At 41.2% G+C, this 20,573-nt stretch overlaps 1 protein-coding gene and 1 long non-coding RNA gene across 3 annotated transcripts in view; one reads left to right on the plus strand and one right to left on the minus strand.

The window, feature by feature from the left end:
- MYH15 (myosin heavy chain 15) overlaps positions 1–20,573 on the minus strand; it is a 144,007-nt gene that overhangs the window by 43,139 nt on the left and 80,295 nt on the right. For both annotated transcript variants that reach the window (XM_043449084.1, XM_043449083.1), the window contains exons 23-28: positions 18,544–18,786; positions 17,326–17,502; positions 15,493–15,638; positions 11,665–11,755; positions 8,991–9,380; positions 2,213–2,339 (exon numbers count right to left, since the gene is read on the minus strand). In XM_043449084.1, the coding sequence (XP_043305019.1) occupies positions 2,213–2,339; positions 8,991–9,380; positions 11,665–11,755; positions 15,493–15,638; positions 17,326–17,502; positions 18,544–18,786 (1,174 nt within the window). The remainder of the gene's footprint in view (positions 1–2,212; positions 2,340–8,990; positions 9,381–11,664; positions 11,756–15,492; positions 15,639–17,325; positions 17,503–18,543; positions 18,787–20,573) is intronic.
- Positions 6,881–8,868, plus strand: LOC122428927. Its single transcript, XR_006265847.1, has 3 exons — positions 6,881–6,970; positions 8,002–8,089; positions 8,630–8,868. It is a non-coding gene; the product is annotated as an uncharacterized LOC122428927 (long non-coding RNA).

Below are 20,573 nucleotides of genomic sequence, written 5' to 3' on the forward strand. Positions count from 1 at the left end.
AATTGAAAAAGAAAAACCTCAAATAGATTGCCATCATGTAAAAGATAGAGGGGAAAACCTCATTAATAGTGGTTGATGGTTAAGAATAAGCCACGGAACATTGTTCTAATTTTAACTGGTCAAATGTTTGTGGATCCCCAATAAATGGCAGGCATGGCTCTAGATGACTGACATATCAGTGAACATAATGAAGGCCCCTGCCCTCATGTAGCTTACACTGTGGCAGATGGAGGCAAGACAAACTTTTTATTATGTCAAGCATGTAGTTTCTTTGAAGGTATTAAATTCTATGAAAAAAGAAGCACATGGAGAAACCTGGTTTAGAGTACTCAAATGTCACCTTCCCAACAAGGCCTATCCTGACTTCCCCGAGATCTATTTGATCAACTCTCATCTTTAAGTTGATGAGTAGGGTACTCTAGGCAGAAGAAATAGTCAGGGCAAGACTCTAGGCTGGGGGTATGCCTGGTATTTTCAAAACATAGCAAAGGGGTCAAAAGAGAGGTGTAGATTCATACTACCCAAGGCGTCTACAGATTCAGTGCAATCCCTATCAAATTACCACTGGCATTTTCCTCAGAACCAGAACAAAAAATTTTAAGATTTGTATGGAAACACAAAAGATTATGAGTAGCCAAAAGAATCTTGAGAAAGAAGAACAGGGCTGGAGGAATCATACTCCTTGACTTAAGGCTATACTATATAAGTCGTGTCTGACTCTTTGTGACCCCATGGACGACAGCCCGCCAGGCTCCTTGACCACGGAATTCTCCAGGCAAGAATACCAGAATGCATTGCCATTTCCTCCTCCAGGGAATCTTCCCAACCCAGGCATCAAACCCAGATCTCCTACATTGTAGGGAGATTCTTTATTGTCTGAGCCACCAGGGAAGCCCCATACATATATTACTTGGCCATAAAAAAGAATGAAATAATGCCACTTAAAGCAACATGGATGGATATAGAGATAATCATGTATGGATGTGAGAGTTGAACCATAAAGAAGGCTGAGCACTGAAGAATTGACGCTTTTGAACTGTGGTGTTGGAGAAGACTCTTGAGAGTCCCTTGGACTACAAGGAGATCCAACCAGTCCATCCTAAAGGAGATCAGTCCTGGGTGTTCATTGGAAGGACTGATGCTGAAGCTGAATCTCCAATACTTTGGCCACCTCATGTGAAGAGGTGACTCATTAGAAAAGACCCTGATGCTGGGAAATATGAGGGCAGGAGGAGAAGAGGACGACAGAGGATGTGAGGGTTGGATGGCATCACCGACTCAATGGACATGAGTTTGAGCAAGCTCCAGCAGGTGGTGAAGGACAGGGAGGCCTGGCGTGCCACAGTCCATGGGGTCACAGAGAGTCAGACACGGATGAGCAACTGAACAACAAGTAAAGCAGCAAGGATGGATGTAGAGATTATCATATTGAGTGAAGTAAGTCAAACAGAAAAAGACAAATGTCATATGATACCACTGATATGCGGGATCTAAAAAAGAATGATACAAATGAACTTATTTACAAACCAGAAATTGACTCACAGACAGAAAACAGACTTGGGGTCCCCAGAGGGAAGAGCAGGGATGGAGGAAGGACGTAAATTCGGAGTTTGGGATTAATATATATACACTACCACATATAAAATAGGTACTCAAAGACCTGCTATATAGCAAAGGGAACTATACTCAACATCTTGTAATAACCTTTCATGCAAAAGAATCTGAAAAAGGAATACATACATACATATATATGTGTAACTGAATCACTTTGCTGCACCCTTGAAATCAATACCACGTTGTAAATTAACTATACTTCAGTTTTTAAAAAATATAAATATAAAAAATGGGTGTGGGCTCATCATTGAAAATTAGGGGAAATGCCTATTTCAGTGAGGTAGGTATGACACAGTGGCGTGCCTTACAGACTGTGTGCATAGTCTCCCCCTTGGATCGTGAAAGCTACTCCAGTCAACTGCAGAGTGGTTTTCCCCTTCAAGGAGGAGAGTTGGGCAAGGCCTTTCAAGGTGGCAAAGAGGTGATCCTTCCCAGACAATAGCATGTCTTGGAAAAGATAGCATCAAGGGCCTCACCACCCCCCTAGAATTTTTAAATTCCCACCCAGACTCAGTGATTGGTTCATCATTTCAGTGGTTTCTCCACCGTTCTTCTGGGCTTGAGACTTGTAAGTGATCAACACTGAACGTTTACTTGCCATTCTCACTCCGTAGCTTTGTCTTCTGAGCTGTCAAGTCATTTGCTAATTGAGTCACTTCATCCAGTTTTGCGTTTGCTTCTTTCAAGCGCTCCTCATACAGACTACAGAGCTTCTCAGCGTTAGCCTACAAGTTGAGAAGGAAAGGTTGGACGTGGTTTATAGAGAACATGCTGACTTAGCTGCATAAGGAAGGAGGGGAGGGGTGGTTCCTAGGACCCTTGTGCCCTCCTCTGCCCTGAAAGTGACAGCTAGCGTTGGAAAACCATGTCTTCTAATTTTAAACAGCACAATACACTCAGCGTCTGGGCCCCTAAGGGGCCCAAACTTTTCAAATTATAGGTATTATTGGAGAAACAAGTGTCTGGTATTAGGGAATGTCTCTAGAATTCTTTTCTTTTCAGAAGAAGGAAATGTGTCAAATACTGATGAAGTACATAATTACTTCCTGACATTATATATTTAACCATCTTTCTTTTCTTCTAGAATATAAGCTTCATGAGGATAGAGATTCCATCTGATCACAGATTATACTCCCTGTGTCTAGAACAATATCTAACACATATTAAGAGCTCAATAAACAAGGGGGTAGTTCAGAGGGATGAGAAAGGAAGGATGGGAAGGATGGAGGAGGAAGGAAGGAAGTCCAGAGGGTTGACCAAGAAGGATAGGAGAAAGCAGATGAATCTGAGATACAGCCATGTAATAACAGACGTTTGAACTGCAAAAACAACTGGACCCTCCCAGTCACTAAGGTTGCAGGCTCATGATGACCCTGTGGGGTTATCATTTCAATCCCAAACTCCAACTTCTCAGAACTGGTTGTTCACATTTAAAGAAAATTATATGCTAAGTGACCTATGCACTTTTACCTGGTTTAAGTAACCAATCTAATCATCAAATTTTTGCCACACTCTGAAAACTAATACCAATGACTTTGAAATCCAATATTTTTAGGACCAAGAGCTTCCAAATATAAGATGGTGTGGGCCTCTTTACCTAGCTGTAATTTTCATTCTTATTATTAATATGGTCAGAAATCATAAAATGGCACTGGGGGTACTTCACAGTTCCGTGGATTTTACATTTCTGTTCTTGTGTTTTGTTCTTTACGTGTATTAAATCTCAGTCCATGTGAGACTTTTGTCTCTATCAAGAAATAGTGCTATGGAAAAAGGAGGGGAGATGTAGGGGAAGGGATAGCAAGAGAGAAGAGGGAGAGATGAGATTACTTTGACAAAGAAAGGATCACATCAGTGGCATTTCAAGAAAATGGTGAAAACTGTGAAATCTGGTGGTAAGTCTAATAGTTTTCAATGTTAAACTGATTTTTATGATATAGCAATGGCCAAGGAGGAGAAACGTCTCCAGGATGCCAGGTTTGGTCCCTGGGGAAGCTTCTGAGTCAGCAAAGACTTTGGAGCTCTCCAGCTGGAGCTTGCACTGTGATGAAGATAGTTCTCTGGAAACTTACTCTATTTTACAGTTAGAAATGACTCTTCTAACTTTTTTATGGAAGACTCCTAAATTACATCTTATATCCCCAAGGCCAAATACAGTGCTTGACACAAAATAGGAAACACAAATTACTACAAACCTTAGTGAGAGGTTGGCCAACAGACCCACTAAAGTTCACTTAGAGGTCACATTCAAGCTTTCCCTATAAACCTCAACCCCCAAATTGGTTTTTTTAACTGGGTTGGTATGTTACCCACTGATTAGCAAGCAAGGGGAGAGGCCATTTGAAGACTGACAAGAAATATCAGTAATTCTACTCACAGATATTCCATAGCACACCCACGCCAGGTGGTGGATAGGAAACCAGACCTGGCAGAGAGTCAATGATCAGCTTTCTGTCCATCACGAAGGTTAGAACAGTGATGCTAAATGCCAGGCACACTCAATCACCCACAATCTCCACTCATCACTAGAAGCTATAGCAACAACACAGGCAACAATTTTTAAACAGTCTGTAATTTCAAATATTTTGATTGTTGAATATGTTCTGAAAGTAATTTGACAGTCAAAGTTGGCACACTCATTTTCCTCAGGAACTCAGATTGCCTCTGTTTTATAAACAAGGAAATGGTCAGAGGAGCTAAATATCTTGCCCAAATTCACACAGCTAGTATGTGTTGGGTATAGGATTTGAACTGGTGCAAGAAAAGAAAAAGTCAGACACTAGCTTCCTAAGCATCTGTTATGTAAAGTAATAACAAAGGAAATATTAAGGAGTGATTGACTTAACCTTCTAGTTGATTGAAATTGTCATGAATCCTGTGTGAAATTGGATTCCAGATCCAACTGATGGATCCGGGAAGAAACTGCATAAAAATATGACCATGTGAGCCATTTTTGTTTTATGTTCTCTCCAACAACAAATGACCCATGAGTTGGGTCAGGAGGAAGACAGCCCGACGTGAGAAATGCCACTTCTGCTTATGACCAGGAGTGTGTTCTACTGCACACCGTTTGCTGAGGGTGAAAGAACACAGATCTCCATGAGAGAGCTTAGTCATTGTTGAGGGAATGGCAAGCAAAGGAGCCAGAGAATCCCCTGGTTTCAAGAGAAGCCTGTGTGGTTAAGCCCTGCATGGCTGGGCACACCCGCAGAGTCGGCAGCCACTGGGCGGGCATAAGACATTCGCCCTCGGGCACAGCCTGAAACGGTAGATATCCATGGGCACTGTTAACATTGGTATTGTGTTTTCAAGTGAAAAAGTGTTTTCACAAGCAGGATCTGCAAAGGCCATGTGATTGTTTATCTAAAGGTGGCCTGGACAGCGGCATGCCATTCAAAGGGCGGTACCCTCAAAAGTACTTCAAGTTTCAGCCTAAAGATAGACACTGAATTTTGATGCCAAGAAGGAAGAGGTTAATGGAATAATGCACATTTATTCTGAAGCTGGTTCTTAAAATGACGCATAAAAATGCTGCCTCCTAGAAATTCAGGAACCAATGGGAATTCAAAATAATCAAGATAATTGTGAGATTGCCTATAACTTCTAAATTGCCCTGGGCCTCTCTGTCAGCCTAATATGCTTTCGAAAATGCTTCGGTTTCCACTGTACCACTGAGTATTGGCATTTCTGGCATTATAATTCAGGAAAAGATGAAGTAAACAATTCAAGATAAAGTTCAGCATAATGTGTATGCCTATGCGAGTGAACAGAATCAATTTATCCCACCAAGAAATACGTAAGGCAGCAATGGTATGCCATCACCCACAGACATACACAGGATTGGGGTTGAGGCCCATCTCCGCCATATCATTTTTGTGACCCTGGACAAATGATTAAATCTATGAGCCACAGAAATCCCAAGAGGCATATGTAAAGAAATCTGATGCTAGTAACTGAGTGTACAGATTATGGAAAGCGCTTAGTAAACATGAGTAAAAAAGACCTAGTTTCTACCTTAGAGATGTCTTCTACTGAAGCCAACTGAAAAGATTACAATGCAGCAATACAAAGGAATGCCAAAAGTGCTACAAGAATTCAGAAAAGAATTCAGGTGAAATTTTAATATGGGAAGTTGAACTTGAGCACTCCAGAGAGACAGTTTAGTTTGGAAAAGGCACATTGCTGGGAAAATGGATATTTGATGGAAGGCAGGCATTCCAGCATGGCTGAAGTAGAAGGGGTAGAGGGTCCAGGAAACAAAGTTCTAGAATCTAAAAATGGCAGGAGGAGTAGAGTCGGATCATGGGCTATTGGGTATTTTAAAGGGCCGAAGTGTGGAGTTCACTCTGAAGCAGGGACATGATTCCACAGAGCCATGCATCTCCCAAAATATTCATATGGGTACTATTTAAAATAGACCGGAAAAAAAGATAATTTAGAAAACACTGCAATAATCCAGTTAACAGATAATGAAATTCTTACATATGAGTGGGAATGGAATGAAAAATTAGAAGACAGTACAAAATTGGCCTTCTGTAAGAACTGATTGAAAAGCTAAGAACAGAGAGGAAACAAATAAATAGTTCTAGGCTGAGAGTCCGGGTGATGGAAGGAACAGGGTGCTGGTGGCAAAAATATCCATAGGAATCATATGTCAGCTTCTAAGTCTGGTTTTAGACATGCTAATTTGAGGAAAGAGAGACATTACTGATCTTTGCAAGAACCAATTAAGAAACTACTTTTAAAATGTATGCTTAGTCACTCAGTAATGTCCGACTCTTTGCAGCCTCATGGACTGTAGCCCACCAGGCTCCTCTATCTAGGGGATTCTCCAAGGCAAGAGTACTGGAGTGGGTTGCCTTGCCCTCCTCCAGGGGATCTTCCTGACCCAGGGGTGGAATCCAGGTCTCCTGCATTGCATGGAAGTTCTTTACTGTCTGAGCTACCAGGGAAGCCCAATCAGGGGGAAAAAAAGACACTGCAGGGGTTAAAGGAGTGAGGGGGTAGTGGGGTATACACTGACTTGTGGGAGCTAGTTTCCAAAGAAGGCACGCCAACGAGCCACACTCTCTAGTATCCACACCCACGTGCAGACCCTCTCCCATGACTCATCACTGTTGGGAGTCACACAGAATCACTCCACCGTCTTGCAAGCCAACCTCACAAGAGTCTCTGCAGCTTCCGGTCTCTTGGAATACTTGCTTTTCGTGCTCTGAATTACCATGTAAGAAGTCCAACTCCTCTGTGACTACCATGCTTGAGGAAAGCCAAGCTAGCTACATGGAGAGGTCACAAGGAAAGAGACATTTCCAAACAGCGCTCAGCTGTCTGCTACCCCAGCCTGAGAGCCAGACAGGTGAGTGATAGCCTTCAGATGATTCGAGTCTCAACCACCATCTGTGCTAAGCCTGTCAAGCCCCAGAACCAAGAGAGAAAATAATAAATTATTGTTTTAACTTCAAGGTTTTGGGGGTGATTTGTTACATATCAATAGATAAATAGAACATTACTCTCTGGTCAAGGAGTCAGATGAAGACAGACATGGACAGGCTTTGCTTCTCTCTCAAAATACTACCCCTAGTATGGAAAAGTCTGTTTGGTTTTTTTTTTTTAAATAATGTGAATAATGGTTATGTGGAAGAATATTTTATTCTTTGGAGCAAGAAGAAAAGAAATGGCTGAGTAAATATCTTATAAGGTAAAGAGAGAAGTTATAATGAATGGTCTTAATATTATCAGTTAAGTGTTAACATTTAGTAAAAGGATGGATTCAGGAAGGCAGGGTTGGAGTCTGAGGAAATATTTTTGTTTCTCTTTTAAAATAAAACAAGTTAGAAGAATAAAGAACTTCTAAGCAGCAGTGAAATTCCAGAGGAAGTTGTAAGTATAAAATTCATACATAATTAGTATGGATTTATGGTGAATCTATCAATGGTCTTATGATTTTACGACTTGCTACTAAAATGCATAGCAGCAGGATCTCATTCCTGAGGATGAATGAGAGGCAAAGAGTAAGGCCTTCTAGGGCTCACCTGGACGGATAAAGGAAGGTAAAGCCTTCAACAGCAAGGAGTGAGGATGTTTTCATTGCTGAGTTGAAGACAGAATCCAAACAAAACGCAGCATACAGAAGAGACAGAGGAAGAGAGGTCCGAAGTCCTCACTGGATTTATATTTCATGATAATTGAAGGTGGGATGGCAGGGACAGTGGCGAGAAAGAAAGAGCAGGAAAGGCAGGGTCGTTGTGTTCCTTTCTATTCAATGTGGCATTTAAAGGAAATTAACGCTAAACATTTCAGGAGTCACTCAGTATCTCTGAGGAAATTCTCCATTATTAGGGTTGCCGTCCTTAAAGATCAAGCTTTATTGTTGGTGTGTCCTCCCAGATGACTACAGACTCTGCTCACAGGAAGAACCTGGCACCAGTTATTTTCCCTGCTGGCCTCAATCAAGGCTCCTCTCAACTGCCAGAAGGTAAGGAGGCTCTTACCTGTGATCTGATACTAGTCATTTGAGATGAGAGCTGGCAGAGCAGAGATTAATGGGCTCGGTGAAGAAAGAACATGTGAAAACTCTCCTAGTGTTGGCTTGTTAAAGAGATGCCAGAGGACGCAAAGGAGAAAAAGTTCTTGACTTCCCCCAAAGCTGTTGGTACCACCATTTGTTCAGATGGACTTAAAGTTCCAGAGCGCCCCCCTTGGAGTGCTCCCAACTCAAAGCCATCCTTCAAGAGAGAAGCACCTCTGATGAATCTATTTGCAGGGCAGGAATAGAGATGGAGACACCGAGGACAGACTGTAGTCACAGGCAGGGAAAGGAGAGGGTGGGATGGATTGCAAGAGCAGCACTGGCATATATACACGGCAGTGTGTGAAAGAGACAGCTCGGGGGAGGCGGCTGTATGGGACAGCGACTTCAGCTCAGCGCTCTGTGATGACCTGGCGGAGTGAGATGGGGTGGGAGGGGGAGGCGACACATGTGTACTTATAGCTGAGTCTGATTCTTGTACCGCAGAGGCTAACACAACATTGTAAAGCAATTATCCTCCAACTGCAAAGAGAGAGACAGACAGACCATGTACAAGTTAGCGGCATCCCTGGTCCAGCCTACTTACTGTGTCATCACCAGAAAGACCCACAAGGAACACAGACTGGAATTCCAACAAGGTCAGAAGCCACTGTCAGGCTACCTTCAGGGGATGGTCATGGGACTTCAGCAGTGCCTGAGATTAGACCTGATCTAGCCAACTGAAGATCTCTGGCTTCCCTTAGCAGGTACTTTGAGTCACCAATTTACTTTAACTTTCTCTCCCTCCCTCTCCTCTACCTACTTCCATGTCCTAAATCCTCAAGGAGGGCTTGGAAATGTTCTTTACCTTAGCTCTGGTCATCTGTTCAACGTGGGTCAGGAGATCGTTCACCTCGAGCTGCAGGTCACTCTTGTCTTTTTCCAGCGTCTGCTTGACCTGTTGTAAATTGTCTACCTGGCTCTCCAGCTCAGCCAGGCTATCTGCGTGTCTCTTCTTCAAAGAGGCGGAGGTTGCCTCAAAGTGCAGTGTGGCCTCTTCCAGGTCTCGGCGGAGCTTCTGGAATTTTGTTTCTTGTTTCTTTGTCATCTCCAGCTGAGCCGAGCTGACACCTCCTGCCTCCTCCAGCCTCTCGTTCATGTCTTCCAGCTCTCGGACGAGGTCAGCTCTCTCCCTCTCTACCTTGGCTCGAGTGGTCGTTTCAGTTTCCAGTGCCTCTTTCAAAAGTTGTATCTGAGTCTGTAGCAATAAATAACTTTAACTTTCACTAAGCACTTGTAGCATATTTTATATTCAAGAGCTCTCCTGTATGTTTTTTTCTCACTACTAAGCAAAACAAAATACTTCTGGTTCTCGTTTATAGCTAAAGAAGATAGAATACAGAGAAATTAAGTAATTTGCTCCAAAGCAGTACCGAGACCAGAATTAAAATTTGTAATTCCTCCCAATTTCCCAGACCATGGTGATGAGCAACCTCATTAGATTATATACACGAAGAGGACATTTAATAAAGAGCACTTTGCAAAGGACTAGAAAATCTTTCATATAACAAGGAAACACTTTAAGCAGAGCTTATAAAAAAATAACATGATGAATTTTATATACAATACCTCATTTATCTGAAATTTATTTACCCGAAAACCTTAACTATTGCCAACTGGGCAAAAATCTCATCAGGGAACTAAATATCCCTGAGTTCAAGCAGCTAACTCATAAGAAACAGCATCAATTTAATTTTATACAAACTCTGACAAACTTGGTTACTTGGTTTTTTAGTCTGAAGGTGATTTCAAGTAGCAGGAAAGTTGAAGTAACAAATTAAAATTGGTGGAGGAATGGGACTATTAATTGGGATAGTAACCTGATATTATTAGAAGCAGAATTACAAGACAAAGAATAGCAGTGATAAGAATTCTCAGAGCCCAAAAGTCTTTTGGTGTAAGGGCAGATAGCTCTACCAATCTTGATAGCATCATTGTGGGACAGGACAGTGAAACTGATGATGGTCCTTAATATCACCTTAAATAATTAGGCACAGGTTAGGGCAGAAGAAAAAAGGAATGACTTCTATTTCAGAATATACTTTTCTTTCCATTAAGTAAGAGTATGATTGCTAAAAGGAAGATAATTTTTAGACCAAACCAAATAAGTAAGGCTATCTCATCTGTAGATGAGTTGTGACAGAGAAGGTGCTTAAAAATTTATGATTTCCACACCCAAGTAAACGTGATCGATCCCCTTACAATTAGTTATCTTGAGATACAATACCTTCATTCCAAACAATACTCTAACCAGATCAAACATTTCTGAAACATGTCCTTAGAAATAATCTTTGGAGCATTATTTTAAATCATCAGGGTAAGAAAGTTTGTATTTTGGACAAATTGAACATTTTTTTGGGTCAACTATCATTTGAAGAGAAGTCTGGTAAATATGACAGACAATTGCTTGAAGATTAATATTGTCTGAAAGCACATCCATAAAGCAGGGAGACTGGCTGTATTTGACTCAATGTCTCAGAAAGTAACAATCAGGAAAAAATTCCAAAATTATTTTGAGTAATAGTTACATTAATGAGATAATTATTTAGCTCCAAAGGAAAAGAACCCATCTCCATGTATATGTGAGGAGTTATATGTTTCAAATTACTTTATAATGTGGAGAAGACTCTTGAGAATCCCTCAAGAGATCAAACCAGTCAATCCTAAAGGAAATCAACCCTGAATATTCATTGGAAGGACTGATGCTGAAGCTAAAGCTCAAATACTTTGGCCAAAGTACTGAAGCAAAGAGCTGACTCAATTGAGGGCAGGAAGAGAAGGGGGCAACAGAAGATGTGATGGTTGGATAGCAGCATCAACTTCCTTTGAGTTTGAGCAAACTCCAGAAGACAGTGAAGGACAGGGAGGCCTGGTGTGCTGTAGTCCAAGGGGTCGCAAAGAGTTGGACATGACTTAGCAACTGAACAACATAAACTGAACAACAAAATGTGGTAATATAGTATAAAACAGTCACATAGTCTAATAGCTACCCATTATCAAATAACATTTTGAGGCTACAAGTAGCTACAAAACAGTTTTCAGTATCACTGCCTTACAATCACAAAGACTAATCATCATAAAAAATTAAATTGTTAATACTGAATGCTTACCATGGGTCAGGCACTGAGCTTATCACTTAAATGTAGTTACATTTTAGTTCAAAGGTTGTCAGGAGGATTAATGAGTAAAAATATAGGTGTCCTGGGTTTTAGTACAATGCCTAGTTTATGTCAAACATTCAACATATTAGCTATTTATTTTTATTATCTTCATGATAAGGAAATCTAAGCTTAAACAGTAATACTCCCCAGAGTCACCTGTCTGTAGAATGCCAGGTTACCTTCTCAACCACCGTTCTTTTCTGCCTCTGTTGATAGTTGGCTAGGGTTATGGCTACCTTGGCAGCACATTTGTCACTGAAGCACCAGTCATCAACCAGGGATTGAACTACAGATCCACACAGGTATTTGATAAATGATCACCTGGAACTCTTTAACCATCTTCTGAAGCTGAGCCACCAGGTTTTTCTCATTCTCCACCTTTGAACTCATCTGATTAATTTCTAATTCCTTCCTGTTAGGGAAAGAGTTGACAAATGAAATTGCTCAGAGTAATAACATTTTGTTTAAATAGTCTTTGAATTATTGTAATAATATATGAAGCCATTCATTGTAAAAATTCAACTATTACCTCCTCTTGGCGATTATACCCAGGCTCCGTTCCTTCCCTAGAGGTAACCACCATAATCAACTTGATGTGGCTCCTTCTGGACATTTTTCTAAGTATTGACATATGTTTTTGCTTATGTATCAGTAGAAATGGTTTCATTTTCTTTATTGTGAATGGTATAACATTATATACATTCATATTTATAACTGCACATGTTTTAATATTTATTTTGTTTGTTTGACTGTGCTGGATCTTCGCTGTGGCACTAGGAATCTTTGTTGTAGGACAACTTCCCAGCTGTGGGCCACAGGCTCCAGAGCTCACAGGATCGCTAGCTGTGTTCCAGGCTTGGTTGCTCTGTGGCATTTGGGTCTCATTCCCCAACGAGGGACTGAATCCACACCTCTTGCATTGCAAGGCAGATTCTTAGCCACTGAACCACCTGGGAAGTCTGTGCACAACCTTTTTTACCCAATAACACACAGAGATTTTTCCACTTTGGCCTGCCTACACATAGATTTGTTGTTGTTTCGTCGCTAAGTCGTGTCTGACTCTTTTGCAACCCCAAAGACTACAGCTAGCCAGGCTCCTCCTCCCGAGGTTATTTCTCTACGTGGGCTTTCCTAGGCAAGCAAACTGGGGTAGCTTGCCATTTCCCTCTCCAGGGGGTCTTCCCGACTCAGGGATCAAACTCATGTCTCCTGCTTGGCAGTTAGATTCTTTGCCACTGAGGCACCAGGGAAGCCCACACGTAGATTACTTCACTTAGAAATAAACTGCAGAATGCTAGTCTATGACGTAGATATTATGTGGTTCTCTTATCCATTTCCCTGTTAATAAGCACTGAGTTTTCCCCCTAAATTTTACTTTTACAAATAATGCTATTCATACGTGTGCACCCTTGTGTACACGCGAGTGCTTCTAGAGTGGATACTGAGCAGGGAACTTCTGCGTCAGTTATAGGTCTGTATCTAAAAACTTATAACTTTGGCCTCCAATAGCAGTGGGAGGTTATTCCTCCACATTCACATTTAATATTAGCACACTTCCTGTGTGTCCTTGTTTTATTATGAATGTCCTTGTTTACAAGTGACGACAGCATGTTGTCAACTATGAGGATTTTAAAATGGGCAATAAAACAAATGACCTGCTCACTTGTGTTCGTTGTCCATTTTTCTGTTAGGTTGTTCGTCTAATTATTGAATTACAAGTTTTCCTGTAATATTCTTGATATTTATGTTTTTATATCTGCTTCAAATTTGTTCCAATTTCATTTATGTTGACTTTTGCCACTAAATGTTTAAAATGTTGATGTATTAACATCAAGTTTATCAACATAGTCCTTTTATGCCTTTGGATGGGGTTTTTCCAGACTCAGGAACTCTGGCCTGCCAATTTCCTAAGATTTACCACCCATATTGTCTTTTAATTGTGTGTTTTTTTTTTAACTGAAGAACATTTGACATGAGATCTACCCTCTCAACAAATATTCAAGTGTGCAATACAATATGAACTATAGGCAGAACATCACACAGATCTCTAGGACCCAGTCACTTTGCCTAATGGAAGCTTTATAACCAGTGAACAGCAACTCTGCATTTCCCCTGCCTCCCAGACCCTGGCAGCCACAATTCTCCTCTCTGTTTCTAGGAGTCTGACTGCTTTTAGGTGCCTCATATGTCCCTTGGACGGCAAGGAGATCCAACCAGTCCATCCTAAAGGAGATCAGTCCTGGGTGTTCACTGGAAGGACTGATACTGAAGCTGAAACTCCAATACTTTGGCCACCTGATGGGAAAAACTGACTCATTGGAAAAGACCCTGATGCTGGGAAAGATTGAGGGCAGGAGGACAAGGGGACAACAGAGGATGAGATGGCTGGATGGCATCACCGACTCGATGGACATGAGTTTGAGTAAACTCTGGGAGTTGGTGATGGACAGGGGGGCCTGACGTGCTGCAATTCGTGGGGTCGCAAAGAGTTGGACACGACTGAGCAACTGAACTGAACTGACCTGATAAATGGAATCATGCAGCGTTTGTCCTTCTGTGGCTGACATTTAATTTAGCATAAAGTCCTTCAGGTTTATCCCTGTTGTCACATAGGGCAGGAATTCCTTTAAAAAGTGGCTGAATAATAATCCATTAAATGTATACATCACATTTTCTTTCTTCATTCATTCATTCAATGGGCATTTAGGCTGTTTCTACATCTTGGCTATTGTGAATAATGCTGCATCTTCTAATGATTTTATAGCTTAATTTTTGCATCTAACTCTTTAATGCAACTGGATTTTGTGTGTGTGAATAGCATGAGGAAGAAATTTAACTTTTATCTTGTAAGATGAATAGCTAATAATCTTGGCACTATTTATTTAGTATTCTATCCTCTCATCACCATTTTAAAATGCCACATTTTCATATATTAAGTTTTCATATATACACAGGTCCATTTAAAGAAAAGGTTGTATAATAAATTCATAATTTCCTCAAAACACAGGTTTCTAAAATGCCAGAGCTCTTTGACCTATGGCCTACAAGGACATGGAGTGTCATTTCACTTTGCCAAACTGAAACACAATCTTCAAAATTAAATGCTGAAGGAACTCTATCATCATTTTGCCTTTCACTGTTCCACTACATTCATAGGGTTACTTATTTCATCTTTTCCAAACACGTATCAAGTTCAGTAACTTATTGATAAGCTATTAATCAAGTCTACAAATACCTATCAAGTTGAGTAACTTATGATAGACTATTAATCCAGTCTGACCACAAGCGTGTATCATGGAAACTTGTGTACATAGATGGGAAACCAGAAGCTCACAGCTGCTCACTGATTCCATTCTTCACTGTGGGTGCCAACAACCAGTGTGCGCTCCACTTCAGACAGGCCTTATCTTACTCTCAGATTTCACTGTTTCCCTTTCTTATTTGATCTATTTCAAATAACTTGAAAATCCCTAGTGGTTAGAAGAAAGTCTAGCTAAACAGAGGGAGACAAAAGGGGCAAGGTAAGAAAATCTGTTTCACTGAATAATGAAATTCAACTGAGAGGGCCATCCTGCCCTGAGCTCCTTGGCAATCTGTGTGAACTGAAGGTCTATCCATTTTGATCGTGCTTTCAATTTTAAAGTTTAATACTTAAAAAGTAAATTACTAGACCAAAAAAGTTGTATAAATGTCTAATGAAGTTACATCTGGCATATAAGTTTTGTTTTGTTTTTAAAAATGATCAGAGGGTATATGGGACTTCACATTAGACTTCATTTTTTATTTATTTTTTAACTTTAGGCCGTTGATCTCATGAGTAAAAGAAGCGAGCCACTTTTATTTTTTGACTTGTAACTTCAAATTCTAATTTGCATCTGCTATGTCTTACACCTTTCATTCACATCTGCTAGTCAAGACTTTTCAATTACTTTCTTGTAGGTTATTATATAGTTATAAAAAGAAGAGTAATCTCATAAAGCCTAGCAAAAAATAAAAAACCCTCAGCTTCCTAGGCTTGCTATCCTTTTTATCCTCCCTTGCAGGTCTTGAGGTATCTGGCCCCAGGGTCACTGGGATAGGCACGGTGAGAGAACTGTCTCCTTCGATATAAGGCCTCCCAGCATCTCAGTCCGCGGAACGGTGACTCACCTCCTCAGCTTCTCCGCCACCTGCAGCTGCCTGCTCTCCAGGTCCTCCATGCCCTCCTGGGTCAGCTTTAACTCGCCCTCCACTTTGCACTTTTCCTTCTCACAGGTCATTCTCGCTTTGCTCTCCTGCTCAAGGGCACCCTCAAGCTGACAAAAGGAGATGTTATTGAGCCCAGTATATAGGTTAAGTTTATACTTTACAGATGTGTCCATTAACCACTCACCTTCTGGAAAAAGAAAGAAAAATATAAGCAGAGTCTATAAACGATGCCCAGTGATGTAGATGTTTTAAAATAAATGTTGCACACATCAATGGGATTACAAAAGAATCTAGAAGTCAGGGACAAAGGAAATCTATAGAGATTAAGGAATACATGCTCTAGAATACAGAAAAAAACAAATAATAAATGCCTAGTGAGACCCTGTCTGACAGCTTTCCAGTGATGGGAAGCTCACTTCTTCACATGGCAGCTCATTTCATGGGTGGATAAGTCCATTTACTCAGGAGTGCTTCTTTGTAAGAAGCCAAAATAGTCTATGTAAATTCGTCCCACAAATCTAGGCTCTGCTCCCTGGAGCAACACCAAGCAAATCTGTCTCCACGTGACCATTCATGAATATTAGGCAGCTGTCCTGAGTCTCTCAACTCAGCATCACTGACCATTTCAAATGCATCCCACACAACATAATTTCCATACTCTCCTTCATCACCCTGGTACCCTCTCTGATCCACAGCATTATGTCATCTTCTGGTACCTCCAGCAAGGTGACCAGAATACTACAGTTCTGTCCACATTACTGTTGCTGACAATGATAATGAGGTCAGTTTAGCAGAAGGCAAAATAATAGTTACAATATGGCTATTTTTCATTGATATATTAACTTTGCCACAATAGAAGCTATTTCCTGTAAGCAGAGAAAGATGTAAAATTCAAATAGGAGAGAAGGGAGAATTTCTGGAAGGTGTATGCAAAACCCAAAAATAAATGAACTCTAGGAGAGAACAAGTGTGTGAAAATACATGTGTGAGAGTGTGTGTGTGTGTTGTGTGCACACAACCAACAAATTCCCATATTGAGGCTTTGTAAACTATATATCCATGGAAGTAGGAAGAGAAGTGAGACAGCTAATAGGTCACAGAGGAAAATTGATAGAGAGGCATGAGGAAGAAGAAGCAGATAATCAAAAAAAAAAAAAAAAACTAACCACACTTGTCAGCAATTTTATAAAGGCTAAGCTTTGGGGACTAATAAAATAGTGAATGCATACACCCTTGTCTGCTGGGGAGGAGACAGGAAGAGTGATGAACCTACCCACTGAGACTGGTCTGAGACATCTTTATTTCACAGAGTTTTGGAAGCAGAACAGAAGCACCGTCTCCAGAATCTTACAAGTATATCCCGATAGTGTTGGTAGAACACAGCTTGCGGCTTACATATCTTTCTTCTATAACAAACCTCAGCGCACTGCTGGAGACAGGGGGCCTTTAAGCTATCCTTCAGTGCTAGCGTCAGATAGAGAACCAGTGCATTTGCGGGGCAAAACACCAGCTTCTGTGGGGAAGTCAGTCCTGTAGAGTGCTCCCGCCTCACGATTCATCTCAGGATTCTCCCACTGCCCAGGGTTGTTATGAAAGTTTCATTTAACAACAGACAGAACACATACTGGGGCCTCTCTTCCACTGTAGCAGTTCCCCTCTATTTCTAAATAATGAGGGAAATGAACCATGCTACTAAGTTTTCGTGAAAATGTCAAGATAAATTAGCTAAGTAGAAAGTGAGGGTTTCCATAGATGTAGACAGGCAGCTAACTAGGCAGCCATATCACTACTGACCTCGTTCACCCGCTGCTCCAGAGTCAGCGTGGCCTTGCTCAGGGCGTGGAGCTTCTCCTCCTCACTGTGCAAGTCCTCCAGGGTCTGCTGGTGGGTCTCCTGTGCGGCCCTGGCTGCCCGATGCAGTTTGCTCACATCCTCGTTGAGAGACTCCACCTCCTCAGTCAGGTTCTTGACCTGCCGGGAGAAGACAACGGCGCCATGAGAACCGACCACTCCTGGAAGCAGGGGGCATAAACCTGAAGGGCCACCTCCTCTCTTTCCTAGGACCAAAAATCTCATGACATATCCACTGTCGTAAGGAATCACATGTAGCCAAATTTCTGTTGGACGTTTTAAAACTCTAAAGTCACATTTTCTTTTACACACAGACACGAATGATCTGTTATCTCTCAGAGTCAGGGAATGGGGTGTTCTGGTTAATCAAATATTACCAGCATGGGTCCACAGATGGCCAGTTTTCAGTGACATGCTATTGCATAACAAGAACACCCCTAAAGGTAACTTAGCTTACTTTTGAGTATTCAGGGCACACATTAATCTTGTTGTGCCTCAAGATCCTGAGAAAGTGGTAGTTAGAGAAGAGGTCCAGCTGATAAAATAGGCAAAAATGGAAGCCATTTATATCAGGCCCATGTGCTTTTTATGAAAGGGACTGATGTACAAGAGTTGCTATTTAATCATCTGCCAAAATTACAGTATTATTCTGAAAGCTTTTTTCAATCAAATGTTTGATACAGATTCCTTAGCTAACTTCAGTCTATATACAGATACACAAGTTGAAAACCTCAAAGAAAATGAAAAAAAGTTTTAGCTGGAATTAAAATGACATCTCAAGGTCAAACTCCAAATCAACAACCAAGGTGGGTACTAAGACGCATACCAAACCACCTTTCAGTAAGCTGCATCCTGCTCCCTCTCCTTTTGAAAAAGAATTCTTAGAGGCCCAGTGAAACCATTTTATTCTTTCTATCAGATTTCAGATGCAATAAGATCAGAACGAATGAAAATATTTCACTTGGGAGATTAAGTGGGGTCCCATAAATTCAAGCTGGAAATTTGAATTAGGTCCTCATTCGATGCCAGTTCTGACTTCCAGGGCCATAAAATTGCAGACCACTATGTTCATTAATTTAAACAAAGCAAGCCTGGTTTCATAGCCTGATTGGGAGGTGGAATTCAGGCCTCTAGACCTTCCTGACATCATAGAAAAAGTACCTTGAGCTCTGTAGCACGCTTCTCCTTCTGTGACTTCGCCAATAGTGTTTCCAGGTCATCGATTTCTCTCTTCAACTCAGAACATTCATCTTCAAGTTTCTGCCCCCTGGCAGTCAGCTTGGAATTTATCTCCTCTTCTTCCTCTACCCGCGCAGACAGCGCCTTGACGCTGGCCTCCAGCTGGATCTTGGATTTAATCAGCGACTCGCACTGCTCTTCAACATTTGCCAGAGTCTCTCGCTCCTGCCATGATGAGGAGAAAATTGTTGCCAACAGCTGGAAGTAATTTATCAGCCAGGAGAAATGCTGCTTAACACATAGCAAAGAGATAATTGCCTGCCCTCTGTCCAGCACTTTCACCTACCTTTCCTAAGCAGTTGAAATAATATTCCCAGTTCCCCAATCCTATTGTTGAGAAGTGGAGGAGTTGCTTGTGTTTGGAGGTGCTTTTGATCTTTCAGGCCATTCAGTAGATTAGATTACCTCTTCTAAAGCACTTAATAGAATCCTAGTGGCCTAAAGGAGCTAACATGCCTCCAAAAATCAGCAGTGTGCCGATTAAATCACAGCTACTGGAGGCATCCCTGTGGGCATATAGTTTGACGGTGGTACCTGCTCAGAATACAGTCTTTGAGGAAAGCTCTGTCCCCTCAAACAATAGAATATTTATCATATAATTATAAGGGTCCCGATGCACTTGTTTAGTATGTAAACATCTTCTAATAAACAGAGCTGGGCTGTATATTATTCATAGGTTGAATTTAGAATTCATGAGGTTCCTTGCACGTCACTAACTAAATTTCACTATTATTTCCAACTAAAATCTTTTTCTCGATGGTTCTGCCACCAGTAAATTCCACAAGTTATACACAGAGAGTGAAAAATCCTCCTTCCTTTTATCTTTTCAAACGTACTGCCTCCAACCCTTGCTGAGTGGTCCACTGTTTCGGTGTCATGGACTAAGTCAAAAATGAAGGGGCTGAGTCCTTTTGCTACAAAAACACCTTTTGTTACTTTGAACTCCTCTCATTTGTCTCCATTTAGAGGCTAAATGGAACCTCTTCTCTGAGCAAGTTCTTAATTACTGTAGGTCTGGCTGAGACATAGCTTCACTCATATCTCTGTCTTCCATCTCTAGACCTCATCCATCCTCCGCAATTTCGGTAACCTATTACCTAACTTGGCATAAATTGTTGCATCTACTGAGACCAAGAGCAGAAAAAAACAAAACTCTAGGCTACTATTTTCTGGCTAACTCTCATCCTATCTGTCCAACACGTGGGGCTCAAGGAGGCACAGATGGGAGACGTATGGCATAGTGAATCTCCACCATCACTGAAGTCCAAGAGAAGGGCTAAGCTAAAAACAAAAATATGGAAGCAAAAGGATTCCTGCAAATCAGAGAAGTTCCAATGCTTGAGCACCAAGGGGGACATCTGATCTCAGTTCACCCCAGCTGACAAGCAGAACAGCTGTTTGCTCTCTTCCATTCAGCAAGTGTATAGGACCTGTCACCATCACCAAATGAAGAGGACAATCCAATCGACCATCATCGATCCCTTCATTAAACATGACAGCGTGTCTGAAGCCAGCCAAGCAGTGGTGTAACGGTTTAACAGCAGGGACATCCTTGCCCCTGCAGTAGTTATTTTCTCACATACTCGCAGTGCTAATTGAAATGGGTTCTCTCAGTTTTGAGTTAGTGAGTGATCTTAAAAGAATCTTTGTTTCCTTGATTTGTACTGTATTGAGCTGTGTTTCTTAAAAATCAACAATGATAAAACATTTCATAGCCAATTCAGCTTTTTAAATTAATTATAATTTGAACCCATCTCAGCCTTCCTGGATTTGCCCTGGAATTGGCTTCATGTATTTCCTGTGCTCTTTGATCATATATCCCAGACTTTTACCCTCCGCTCCCTTCAAAAGTCGGATCCTTTTCTATCCCTACATCAGCCTAAGCAGCACTGGCCACTCTCTTTGTTGAGAGGAAGAATGATGAAAACTAGGAGGCCGGGTCTTATTCAAAC

Source organism: Cervus canadensis, chromosome 27 (genome assembly GCF_019320065.1).
Source record: "Cervus canadensis isolate Bull #8, Minnesota chromosome 27, ASM1932006v1, whole genome shotgun sequence".
NCBI classification, from domain to species: domain Eukaryota; kingdom Metazoa; phylum Chordata; class Mammalia; order Artiodactyla; family Cervidae; genus Cervus; species Cervus canadensis.